The sequence below is a fragment of the Ochotona princeps genome, chromosome 28 (assembly GCF_030435755.1).
Source record: "Ochotona princeps isolate mOchPri1 chromosome 28, mOchPri1.hap1, whole genome shotgun sequence".
In the NCBI taxonomy this organism is placed as follows: Eukaryota; Metazoa; Chordata; class Mammalia; order Lagomorpha; family Ochotonidae; genus Ochotona; species Ochotona princeps.
In genome coordinates this window covers 242,448-255,699 of record NC_080859.1, presented here as the reverse complement: position 1 = coordinate 255,699, position 13,252 = coordinate 242,448, and the positions used below count along the sequence as shown (strand labels likewise).

At 45.5% G+C, this 13,252-nt stretch overlaps 1 protein-coding gene across 1 annotated transcript in view; it reads left to right on the top strand.

Annotated features, from left to right (window-relative positions):
- The window catches only part of ANKRD31 (ankyrin repeat domain 31), an 87,778-nt gene that overhangs the window by 38,041 nt on the left and 36,485 nt on the right, over positions 1-13,252 (top strand). The window contains exons 13-14 of the mRNA XM_058656185.1: positions 2,974-3,111; positions 4,199-4,341. Of these exons, the coding sequence (XP_058512168.1) occupies positions 2,974-3,111; positions 4,199-4,341 (281 nt within the window). The remainder of the gene's footprint in view (positions 1-2,973; positions 3,112-4,198; positions 4,342-13,252) is intronic.

The following is a 13,252-nucleotide window of genomic DNA, read 5'->3' as shown; positions in this document are numbered from 1 at the left end:
CTGTGTGTTTGGCAACGTGCACAGGCTAGCACTTTGGTAGTTCAGAATTAGGTAACCTAGACAGCAAGCACCTTCTGTTGGATTTGCCTAGTCACTAAGAGGTAGAAAGGCATTTCCTGTGGCCCTTCCTTCAGGGCCCTTCTTACACATCTCCTGGTGGCTTGGACAGTTATTCAAGCAGCATATCCATTTCCAGGTCCCTGCATCGCATAGCTCTTACCTAACATACAAGAGTCTGTGTGTAGTCAAGTGGAGGACTGAGAGGAGGAAGCCATCCTGGGTTAAGATAAAGATAAGGAGTGTTGAATCCCACAGGAGAGAAAGCAAAGGAGTGAGGTGGCCACAGGCCAGGGAGTGACAGCCATCACAGCGAAGGATGCCGGAGGCAGCTCCCCTTGCTGCTGCCAGGGGGAATATGCCTGTGGTGCTAGTTTGAACCTGTGGTGTCCAGATTGTGAGAGAATGCATCCTACTGTTCTTGTAGAAACATATTGACTTATTTCCCCTTTATTTGAAACAATTTCAGAATCCGGAAATATCTGAAATTAAGGGAAAACAGGCATAGAAAAAAAGAAAGGCCAGAGAGCCACGGTGAGCTTTGGGATGGGGCAGGCGTAGGGGCACCGCCTGCCAAACTGCTGATTGGTGTGCCTGCATCCCATAGTGGCCTGTTGGTTTCCGTTCCAGTGCCTGGGGAGCAGGTGATGGTGGCTCCCTTTCATGTGGTAGACCTGGGACAGTGTCCCCGGGTCCCAGCTGCAGCCTGCTGCAGCCCTGACTGTTGTAACTGTTTAGGGAGTGAGCCAGTGGGGAGAGCAGGCATGGAAAGTAAAACATTGTTTCCTCTAAAGAACACACATACAAACACACACACACACAGAGAAAGAGAGATAGAGAAGAAAAAAAGATTAAAAGGTCACTCCAGAACATCCAGAGAACATGTTTAACATGAAGAACTCATCAAGGAAATAATAGAACAAATGGGTGCTTCCGTATTAAAAGGCCTACTGGGTGTCTAGAACAGGAACAACACACCTGCCTGTGCAATTAGTGAACAACTATAAAGAGGAAATCCTAAATGTTTCCAGAGAGGGAAAAAAATGAGTCACAGGCAAAGGAATACAAGTTTTATCTCCCTTTTTACTGTTTAGCTATTCATTTTATTTATTGAAAGAACAACAAAGAGAACAATAGAGAGACACACAGAGAGATCTTCATTTGTTCCTTTGTTTCCCAAAAGTCTACAGCAGCTGGGACTGGGCCAGGCCAAAGCCAGGAGCCAGAACTGTCCAAGTCTGCTGTGTGGGCAGGAGGGGCTCAAGTGCCTGAGCCACTGTGTGCTGCCCCCAGTTGCATTAGTAAAGCTGGATCTAAAGGTGGAGGTGGCACTTGATCCTAGGCACCACAGTATGGGATGCAGGCATCCCACATGGCCACTCCTGCTGTTCTCAGCTGTGTCATACGTAGTAACTAACTGTGGCTCTGATTCCAATGCACAGTGGACTGGAGGGAAATGGTCAGTGTGAGTGCATTTCTTCCTCTCAAGTTTCTGCCAGATTTCAGCTGGAAACTGTCGGGGTTAATGATTACAGAGTAATTCTTGAGTTTTTGCTCAGAGTATTTGTCACATAGTTGCCTTCTTTTCCGAGATCAGACTAAATGAGACACGTTCAGGGTGGCATGGCCGTAGATACCCTCTTTTCCGTAAACACACTAGGACCAAGGCAAGAACGTTAGTGCCATGTACGGTAAAGATTCAGTCTGTGGGCGAGCCATCTCAGGTGCTCTACGATGTTCCAGTACTTTCTCCTCCTCCACTGAGTGTGTACTGTTTTCTGCTGCTCGGACCTCTCCAGTGTGCCGGCTTGTTCCTTCAGACCTTCAGGCAGGGCAGAGAGGGGCCTAACCAACATGCAGCAGTGTAGTGCCCCAGAGTGGAAGCTGGTGATGGGAGAGGAGGGATTTGGTCCTAGACTTCACTGTTGATACCAGAGGGCAGGTGTCAGGAGGAGAAATCTTCCTTCCAGAGCAGGGTTTGCCTGGGCCGCCGAGTCTCCATGCCTGGCCGGCCTCCCTGGGATGCTGGTCCTGCTAGCAGAGTGGACAGACTCTCCTATTCTGTCACCCCCATCCTGCTTGCTAACATCCCTGTCTGCCTGAACTCCAGGCCTGTCTAGGCTCCTGGCTTTAGTGGGACCTGGGACTTGGGGAGTAGTTGTCAGGTCAGGATGGGAAGGGCACCTGGAGCACCAGGTTGGTGTGTGCACTTGGCCTTCCGTGGCTCGTGGTGCATGCATGGCGTTTGGCTTCTTCCTGCTGGTCCATTGCTGGTGGTTGGCCTGGCACGTTGACACACTCTGCCAAGGACAGTCCCTGTCTGCGCCAGCAGCTCTTCAGTTGCCTCAGTCTCTGTCTTCTGTCATCTCTCCTCCTCCTTTCCCTATAGGGTTCTTTCAGAATACCTTGTCATTGTGATCTGGTTTGGGTAGCAAATAGGAAAACACATAGGGTCAGTCCATTGTTTTTACTTCCATGTTAAATGTCTACACTGCAAGGAAAAGGTTTTAAAATCTTTGAGCAGAGATATTGTACTTTAGTTTTTCTGAAAAAAACAGGAAAGCCCCAGAAGTCCATAATTCATACTTGGCGTCTTGTGTGATGGGAACATGTCCACTGATATACATCATAATTGTAAAAATAGGATTTTATATTGGATTGTGTCCAGTGCTGAGAGTGAGCTGAACGTAGAGTCACAAGTTGGTGCATGAAGCTGAGTCTGACTGAGCAGTTGTTGGAATGAATGCAGAGCACGCTCAGATGCTCACTCATTTCTTTACAGGTCACATTTAAAAACAGTCACTACAATATTCACTGTTGCATATTTCTGAGGAAGTTGTGTATTTTGTAAGCTTTTTTCTAACAGCCAGCGTTTGGCAGAAGAGGTTCCTCAGGTTTTTCTGGGCATGTTTGCAGAAAAGAAAGCATCTGTGATCAGTAAGAGGAATGCGCGAGGGGAGAGTCGGCTGCACGCGGCTGCCAAGAGGGGGAATGTGTCCCTGGTGAAAGCTCTCATCGACTCTGGAGCAGATGTGAATCTACAAGACTATGCAGGTCTGAGTCCCTTGGGCTTATTGATGTTGTGGTTTTCGTTTTGGGGCCCACTCCCCCAGTTTTGACCCTGACTGGTCTGTTACAGCCCTACAGTCTTCTGCACTGTGTTACTGTTTAGTTGAATAGTAAGAATTCATCCTTCTGAACAGTCTTAAACACCCATTTGGAAATGGCCAGGTGATCTGCAGAACTGAGAGTATTAGTGATTACTAATTCTCTGTAGTCTGATTCCAGTCCCTGACTTTGGGGAGAATGCAAAACATTCCCATCTCTCTTCCTCCCTTTTTTGTTTCTTATTTTTATCCAAAACTTCCAAAATTGATCTCAACATTTTGCTTACACCCAGTCATCTTTCCTGAAGAATTCAAGACTGCAACTCAACCGTTGACTGGGTCAAGCATCATTTTAAAGAGAAATGTGACAGTGCAGATATTTGAATATCAGAGTTAAAACATGGATATGAGTAGTATTTTGCTCGATCCTGTTTCACTTTGTGTTTTGTAGGCTTTCTGTTCTGTCACTTTTTTAAAAAAAAGATTTATTTATTTTTATTGCTAAGTCAGATATACAGAGAAGAGGAGAGACAGAGAGGATGAGCTTCCGTCTGATGATTCACTCCCCAAGTGAGCACAATGGCTGGTGCTGTGCCAATCTGAAGCCAGGAGCCAGGAACTTCCTCCAGGTCTCCCACGCGGGTGCAGGGTTCCAAGGTTTTGGGCCGTCCTTGACTGCTTTCCCAGGCCACAAGCAGGGAGCTGGATGGGAAGTGGGGCTGCTGGGATTAGAACTGGCACCCATATGGGATCCCGGGGCGTGTTCAAGGGAGGAGTTTAGCCACTAGGCCACAGTGCTGGGCCCCGCTGTTCTGTCACTTTTACAAATATTGTATGTATTGAGATCAATTATGTGTACACTTTAAGACCACAGTTTTTAGTACGGCTTCTTGTCCAGTATTGAGCATACATAGGAATCAGTGTAGATATGCATTTCATTAATACACAAAACATCTGGTAAGGAGCAATGAGGACATTTTGGGGATCTTGAGGGGGTGAGAGGCAGCTTGTTTGTTGCTCTTATTCCACTCTAGGTTGGACACCACTTCATGAGGCATCAAATACAGGGTCCAGTGATGTAATTACTGAGTTGTTAAATGCTGGTGCTCATGTTAATTGTGGAAATATGGATGGAATTCTGCCCTTACATGATGCTGTTGCAAACAATCACTTAAAGGTACAGTGCATGTCAGGTTGGGTTCCTATTAACTTTTGTTAAGAAAACAAGTAAAGAAAATTAGTTGTTTTAGCAAACTAACATTATTCCTTAAAACAAATGATTTTAAAATGGGCTTAAAGTATTTGCCTATGCAAATAAGCTATTTGCATAGGCAATTATTGCATATGGAAAATTAGAATATGTCTTAATGTTTTTCATTATCTCTTCATCACACAATTAAGTCAGAAGAAAGAGTAGGGTCAGTGTTGAGGCTTGGTGGGCAGAGCTACCTCTGGTGACATTGAATTCCTTGTGGGCACATCAGGTTCCTGCTGCAGCTCCTTCAGCCCAGCTCCAACGGCCCACACTCCCACCTGAGAGCTGCTGGCCCTGGCCTGCTTCAGCATTGGCTTATGCTGACATCTGGGGAGTGGGTGAAAGATTCTCTCTGCCTTTTCTGCTTTCTCTCTGTAAAATTATTTATTTATTTATTTATTTTTTATTTATTTTATTGTATTGTTGTTGACAATGGTTACATAGTTAATTACGGTTAAAAAAAAAGGTTCGGGGGTATAGGGAAGTAGGTAATACTATTATGTCCATATTGTTTCCATCATGTATCCGAAGTAAAGGGGAATATTGAGGGAGAAGCCTCACCCAGTTTCCCGCCCACCCCAAGTCCCAGATGTGGGGCATGCTCTGAGATATTTGCTCAAGTGGTGTTAATAGTTCTCTGGTTATGAATCGTTGCCAGTTTCGCTCGATGAGGTCGTCCACTGATTGATATGGTCCATCATAAAGTCTCCGTTCGCCCCATATTTCGCTGCCAACAATATACAGCTGAGATGAATGATTGACCTGTTCTGTCTTCTGTCTTTTCTTGGTTAGAGTTCTGAGTCCAGCATTTCGATTGGGGAGAAAGAAACTTTGAGGTATTCCCAGACTAGATTCTTGTATGTTCTAGAAAGCACAGGGCCTGGCACAGTCCATCACCCAGATCAGCTGGTGGTTTCAATTGCTGGGTTGGTTCTGTTTTCAGTCCCGAGTTGCACTGGAACCAATGGGTGTTGCAGTCCAGTCTGGTTCGGCCCTTACATACTCGGCCCTTACATCAACCAGTGGGAGCTGCAGCCTAGTTGGGGCGACCCACAATAACCCCCACGAGGCCTGCCCCCTACCCTGGTTTGCCAGTGTGTGTAGCAGTAGACCAGTCTGTCCCCCATCCCATTTGGCTCTTGTACTTGTCAATGGGTATTAAAGCTTAGTTGCATCTAACCAACTCAACCATCCAGCCCTCACGGGTGTTGTTGAGTGCCTCTCTATTTAGCCATCCCAGCTCCCGTCCTAGTTTTCATGCCCTCCCACAGGAATAGTGACCCAAGAAGGGGGAACCCGCTTTTTCCCTCCCAGGTCTCTCTCACTCCCGGTTTATGCAGTCTTTAGGTGGTTCTCTGGTTTGACTTGACAGAATTAGTCCCCAGTGCCAGCTGATGCTGCCGCTAAGCCCAAACATCCCTCACCCACTCTAATTTATGCTTGCACCAGCAGGAATAATCAGCCCAGCCTGGCTTTTTCCTGATCTAGTCCACATACAGCGCACAGGTGTTGCAGCCTTGCTTAGTCTGGTCCCCATCCCAGCCCACACTCTCCAGTGGGAATAGCTGTCAGGTGAGGGGACCAGCCCCTTAATCCCCTTGCCAGCTCTGCCCCTCCCTTCCTGGATCTCACGTGTGCTGGTTGGATGCTGCAGTCAAATCCAGTACAGGCAACCACGCCCTGGCATTCCATAATGTGTACTGGTTTTGTCGCGACCAAACCCGGCTCATCCCACACTCTGTTCTGGTGATCGGATTTGCCAGTGGATGACATGAACTGATTCAGCCTGGTCTACCCCTGACCCATGCCGAATGTGTGCCAGTGGGAAACTTTCCCATGGCCTATTCTGGGCTGTTTCCTATCATGCTTCTTGTGCTAACCTGCAGGGTCTGTGTCCTGCCAGAGGAGTTGCCCAGGCTCCTCCATCAGAACCCCTCCCAATGTCAGATTTTGCGCATACCAGGGGGTCCTTAAGCCAACCCTACTCAGTTCACCTCCTGTCCTAGCAGGAACAGTGGCTTTTCCTGGCTGGCTTTCACCCCATTCTGGTTCTTGTTGTTGGATGTTTCAGCCCGGCCATGGCTTGTCCATACCCACATACAGCTCACACATGACTTAGTAGGGGGTTGAGACCCAGCCTAGTCAGTCCCACGTCTACCCTGGTTCTCCATGACACCAGATGGTGTTGGGGTCTGAACTGGCCTGGTGCATCCAATCCCAGCTCACACTAGTGCCTTGGGTGACTATGACTGTTTCCTAGATAGAACACAGCCCCCATTCCAGCACACGCACCCCTTGGTGGGAACCTCAACCCAGTTAGGGTGTCCCCTTACCTCCCCATTTGGGCCTGTTCCTAGCCATAAATCGCGCACCTGCCCGTGATTGCTCTGAGGACCAGTAGGTGCAAGAGCCTAGCTTGGTATGAGCTCTGCTCCATACTGATTTCTAGTTTTGCTTGTAGGCTAATGTTTGCTTAGTCCTGCCCAGTACATTCTGTTCCATTACCAATTTCACAGCTCAGCATTGTTAAGTGATTAGAAGTTCTTCAAAGGAGGAGTTACTGGCATTGGGAATCTTTAGGATTGACTCAGATCCCCAAAACAGTGCGGTCAGCCTGGAGCTACCTAAGCAACGATTCAGACAACCAATACCCCAGAGCTCCCCGTCGGGCGGCCAGCAGGCACAGCCTGGCGCCAAATGGTGCACTGGCCGCCCAGGCCCAGCTCACCATGAGCACATGGTAGCTGGGATTGGGATCCGAGCTAGATGCCCCCTCCTGCAGCCCACAGCAGCCTCCCGGCTGCTGAAGTTTAAACCCGCAAGCCCAAGGTTGCGCCCCACCCCAATCTCGCCCACCGCCCAATGAGGGCGGTGGGTGGGCCCTGGACCTGCCCAGTCCCAGAGACTCCCCTCCTCGGTGTACTCACCCGAAAGGAAGCAGTTCCCGAATCCAGGTGGGCCCAGGCCCAGTTCACCATGAGCACATGGTGGCTGGGATCGGGATCCGAGCTAGACACTCCCTCCTGCAGCCCAAAATAATTTATTTTGAATTTCAAATAAATAAATACGTCTTTAAGACTTTTTTAAAGATTTATTTATTTTTATTATAAAGTCAGATATACAGAGAGGAGGAGAGACAGAGAAAGATCTTCCATGTGATGATTCACTCCCCAAGTGGCCACAACAACCGGTGCTGCACCGATCCAAGGCCAGGATCCAGGAACTTCTTCCAGGTCTCCCACATCAGTGCAGAGTCCCAAGACTTTGGGCTGTTCTCGACTGCTTTCCTAGGCCACAAACAGGGAGCTGGATGGGAAGTGAAGCTGCCAGGATTAGAACCGGCGCCCATATGGGACCCCGACATTCAAGGCGAGGACTTTAGCTGCTAGGCCACGCCGCTGGGCGCTAGACTTATTTTTAAGTGAATGAAGAGCAAACGTTCTGTAGTCCTGATACATCTCTTTTATAATTGTCTAAAATGACATGCTGTTTTAGTCTAATTATAGTGATTAGTACATGACTTTTCCCACATTCTCACGAAAGACACTTTCGCAGGAGTCCAGGTACTTGAGCCACCACTTGCTGCTTCCCAGGCCTGGCACTGGCAGGAAGTTTGTCTTGACCACCAGGCTGCGTGCTCACCCTAGACTTTTTTCTTTTGCTTTTCTTTTATTTATTTATTTACTTTTACTCCAGATTTCTCTGTGGGTTTGGGGTGAAAGTGAATCACTTGTTTCATGGAGGGTTGTGTCTTTCTGCTTTGCTCTTCTGTCTTTGATCAGACCATCATGATGAAGGCATCGCTAGAGAACTCTTGCAGGGTCACAGTAAAGTGATGCTGAATTTCATCTTTGGACGTTAGGAATTTTTAGAGTTTAAACCCACCTTTTGGTTTGACAGTTCTTGGAAGAAAACTTCTGTTGTTACTACTAAGCAATATAGACTTCAGGAATAATTATTAGTTTAGAAAAAATTAAAGAAACTACTGACACTCTATAAAATCAAGGTACATATAAATAATTCTTTGACTCTCTCTCATATATATCTTTTTCTCCCACCCAAGTACTAACCAGGCCCGACCCTGCTTAGCTTCTGAGATCAGACGAGATCGGGCGCAATCAGGGTGGTATGGCCGTAGACATCATATATACCTTTTTCTGTTTCTGTAGCTTTAGACCTGGTGACTGTTACTTAGTTTTACAATAGCATTTTCTTGCTGTTTTCTGCAAAATGTAGTTCCATGAAGGGGTAGTTCACTGAACTTAGGACGTGGGATCAGACATGTGAACAGCATAGGGTGGGGCAGGCCTTTGGCCAGTGCTCACATTGGAAGGCCTGACTTTGACTCCTGGTTCTAGCTTCCTGCCTTTGCAGATCATGGGAAGGAGCAGCTGGGTCCCTATCACCAACTTGGCAGGCTTGGCTTGAATGCCTAGCTTTCAGCTTCAGCCTGGTCTGGTCCAACCCATTGGACATTTGGGGAGCGAATCTGGTGGTAGCTCTATTTCTCAAGTAATTTTAAAAAGTCCTCTTACTTTAAAAAAGCAGTAATGCCAGGACACAAGGGCTAATGTCTTCTTTTGATCAAAAGAACCTCTTTGGCCTTTAAGACAACTAAGTAAAAATAAATAAATAAATAAAAGAATATATAGAGTTTTACATATTTAGGATTCTAAGATGGAATAAAATAAATATTATCTGTACAGGAAAATAAAGGTCAAAATTTCATAGTGGGAAAATTCAACGTTTATCCTGGAAAATACCACATAAAGCAAATTAAAACTTCAGTTCTCTCATGTGTGCTTGAGCTGGGGGTCACCAGTGTCACCTCCACATTTGAGGGGCTTCACACACTTGGGGAGGTTTTGTGAGTTTTTCCTCGGGCCTTTCCATGACCCTTCCAGGTCAGAACCCTGTGGTTGATCTGAGGCTAACAGCTGGGCTGATGTGCTACCACTGTGCCCCTGCAGGAGCTCCCGGAGCTCCTGCTTGTGGTTCCACCATATGACCTCAATCGTGCTGCACCTTTCCTGTCTTTACCATCATGTGAAATGTGTTTTGGTTTTTACTTCTGCGCTATGAGCGACTGGCAGTGAAGAGGCCAGCAGTCCCGGAAGGGCACTGATGAATGAGAGGTTGCGTGGCCACACACAGATGGGTTACATTTTACACGTAGGGACTCTGCTGATTTGAAGGCTCTGACTTCCATGATGGAAATTGGGTTAACTTCTGGAAGCTTAGGAAGTAGTAGTTAGATTCAGAGGGTTCTCTGTTAGAAAAAAAAAAGTGCTGAAAGCTAAAAGGTTAGCCAGAGGACGTGCACAGGGGAGCCAGGTGTGGGTCCAACATGAGTGGTTTTGGAAAACTCGGATTCTAAAGCCGATTCTGTGGCTTGGGAAAGGAATGTGTGTGTCTGAAATGAAGAATTCAGCCTGGGGCTGTGCTATCCTACACTGTGGCCACCAGGCACATCTGCCCTATAAATTTAAAAGCTACAGTCCCTTGGGTGCCTCAGCCACACTTCATGTGCCCCCCAGCTATGTGCAGTGTGTGGTGACTCCTTGGACCAGCCCTGCCTGGAGTAGGTGGTGCAGGTTCCTGTGAAGGACTCAAGGTGAACACCCAGGTTTCTGGCTGCATGGTTGATGATGATAGCAACAGCTGTGGAGATAAACCAGTGAATGGGTGTGGCTGTACTGCAGAAAGCTCATTCACAGAACCAGGCAGAGGCTGGGATGGGCATGTGGGCTGTGGCTGCTGATCCTTGTTCCCCAAGGGTCAGTTATGTCCTTCACCTAGATAGTAACAGAAACCAAGTGGCTTTTCCATTAACTTGCCATATCTTCATTATGTTTGTTTGAAGGAGAAAGGTTCTGTTTACACAAAGGTGGTATTTTGGATGACAGTGTAACAACTTTGACTCTGATTTAAGGCCAGTTTCTTTCCTGCCTTTCCTCCTGTCCTCTTTAGCTTTGTCTCTGTGGCGGTTTTGGTAGTTCTTCTATCATTGTATCATTTTATTTATAGCTCACTTTTCCTCTTGTGTTCCTATTTCTTTATCTTGAGATAGGACAACACAGTTGAAAATATTATTCTCTCTCCCCCCCCAAAATCTTTCAAAAATGAAACAAATATTGATAAGGACATGAAGAAATTGGAACCCTCTTCCATTGCTGGTGGAAGCATAAAGTCATGTACCTACCAAACAGCTCCTTAGAGTGGCTCGTAGTCTCCTCCGAGGAGGAGGAGTTCAGAGTGGGTTCAGAGCACATGTAGGGAGGATGGATATGGGTGCCCATAGTGCCATGTTCATCATCCTCAAAAAGAGAAACCATCCCAGCTTTTGATCCATCAGTTGGTGAATGAGCAAATGTGGTCTCTTTTAGTGGACTGTTATCAAGTTCTAAAACACAAAGTGCTAACGAGTGGTCTAACACTGTTGAACCCTGAAAATGTTGCACAAGAGACAAAAAGCACAGAATTGAAATGAAAATGAACAAAGTCACAATTGTAGTTGAAGATCACACTTTTAATAAATGATGGGAAAAGTACACATTTAGGGTACTGAAGCCTTGGGCAGCATCCTCAGCCATGTTACCTACTTCACATTTAATGAAGAGGCCCACAGCATCTTCACACATTCTTTTCAAGTGCTCATTGGATACTTGAAAATACAGATCGTATGCTGGATTATAAAGCTAGCTTTAATCTATGTAAGAGACTTAAAATCATATGAAATATACTCTCTAGCCAAAATGGAATGTGACTACTAATCAGTAACCAAAAATGTCCATAAAATCCCCAAATATTTAGAAATTAAAATGTACACTACTAAATAACTCATGAGTAACAACAGCAATCACAAGGAAATTGGGAATATTTGGGAATAAATTAAGAACACAGTGCATAAAAATGAATAACTTGAAGCTAAAGCAGTACTTAGATGAAAATTTAAAGTTTGAAACGCTTATGCTATAAAAATTTCAGTGACATCAGATTCCACCTTAACAAAATCAGAAAAAAAAAAAAACGTAAAAAGCAGAGAACAGAAATCAGTGAAATACTGAACAGTAGAAAAATTTGACAAAAATTAATCTTTGAAAATATTAAAATTATTAGGCCTCTAGCTATATCTTAATCCAAAGTCATATTAAAATTATTAGCAAAGAGGAAATATCACCACGTGTCATGCAGACCTTCTGAGGTTAATATGGGATAATTATAATCTGTGCCTATAAATTGAACAACTTGTATCAGTGATCACAAATTTCTTGACAGAAGCTGCCAAAGCTTACTCAAAAATAAGAACATATACTTCTTTATCTGAGAAAGAGCATGGGTGATTCCTTGTGGGCAAAATTTCATACAAGTCAGAATTCAGAGTGATACAAGCAGGTCAGGGTTGTCAGGGCTGAAAGATTTGGGGAGGGGACAGACCGCAGAGGCAGGAGGAGTGTTTGGTGGTGGAGGAAGGTTTCTAAGTCTTGATGGCAAGGGCAGTTTTGCGTCTGATGGGGATGCCCACTTTGTCTCTTTCTGTCCTGGTGGTGGTAAGCATGGCTTCCGGACTTGGTACGAGTGATGGTGGTAGTGATTACTTCAGTGGCCATTTCCAAGTCACAGTGGCGCTAGTGACTCTTTCACTGCACTGCTTGGTTTTGCCTTCTCAAACAGCTAAGGGCCTTATTTCTTAGTTACTTATTCTTTGCCAAGCTGCCTGGAGCCCTCTTCCAACTTTACCAGTCAGCCTTTCCTGGTTAATTCCTTGCTACCTGGCTTCTGTTCTCCCAAACTCTTCCCTCTCACTGGGTATTATTGGAAACAAACAAGAAAACAGCTGCTCAGGGTTCCATTCTCTGAGATAAAGTCTTTATGTCTTCAAAACTAGCATATGAAAGGAACCATGTGAATAAAATAAAGGCAGTGTATAGAAAGTCCCTATTTTAACACCCTGGCAGAATAGGTGTTCATATGATGTAAAGTTTTAAGAGTCTAGAAAAGCTTCTCCTTCCAAAAACAAGTTTTTCTCTCCCCAAAGAAAGTTGAAGATGAGTGTCTGCTGGTTAAGGCCTAGAGATAGTCTAAAGAACCTCTGTGTTTAAGTAGCTGAATCAGTGACTTTCCTCATCAGTGAGACAGAGACTAGGGACAGACGTCCTGCTTCCAGAGTTCTTCAGATGTCTCTTTGCAGGAGGTTTTCATGTCATTTGATGTCTCGGTACCATAGTTGGTCTTCTCACCAATCCAAAAAAAAGGGGAGTAGTGGAGGGAGGGAGTGTTAGAGGACTGTGTTGTTGAGAGCCTGCCGCACACTAGGTAATTTATGAGGAGTTCACACTGAGTTCTCACAGGCGATAAAATGCAAGGTTGCCGAGGGATGTAAATGGTGAGCAACAGGTGAACTTGGAACGCTCAACTCTAAAGAAAGGTTGTCTTCCTTAGGCTGTGCTACAGTGGCAACCAGAAGAGCTAAGGTGCCTTGCTAGTAATTTCCCCTGGCCCATTTGCTCAACTTCTAAAGAAAGGTTGTCTTCCTTAGGCTGTGCTACAGTGGCAACCAGAAGAGCTAAGGTGCCTTGCTAGTAATTTCCCCTGGCCCATTTGCTTCTAAACTACTGTGCATCTTCATCATTGGATACAAGGAAAAAGATTTAAAACATGTTACACATAGTATTTTCTCCCTTGTCAACAAAATCCTGAGCCATTACTTGCTATTTGCAGGTACAATCACTGTTGTTCTGTTTTTTGTTCACTGTTGACTTCTAGCATTGTAGTTTGTAATAGTTAATTTTGATGAATTGCAAGCTTGAAATATTCAGAGCAACCTTATTTG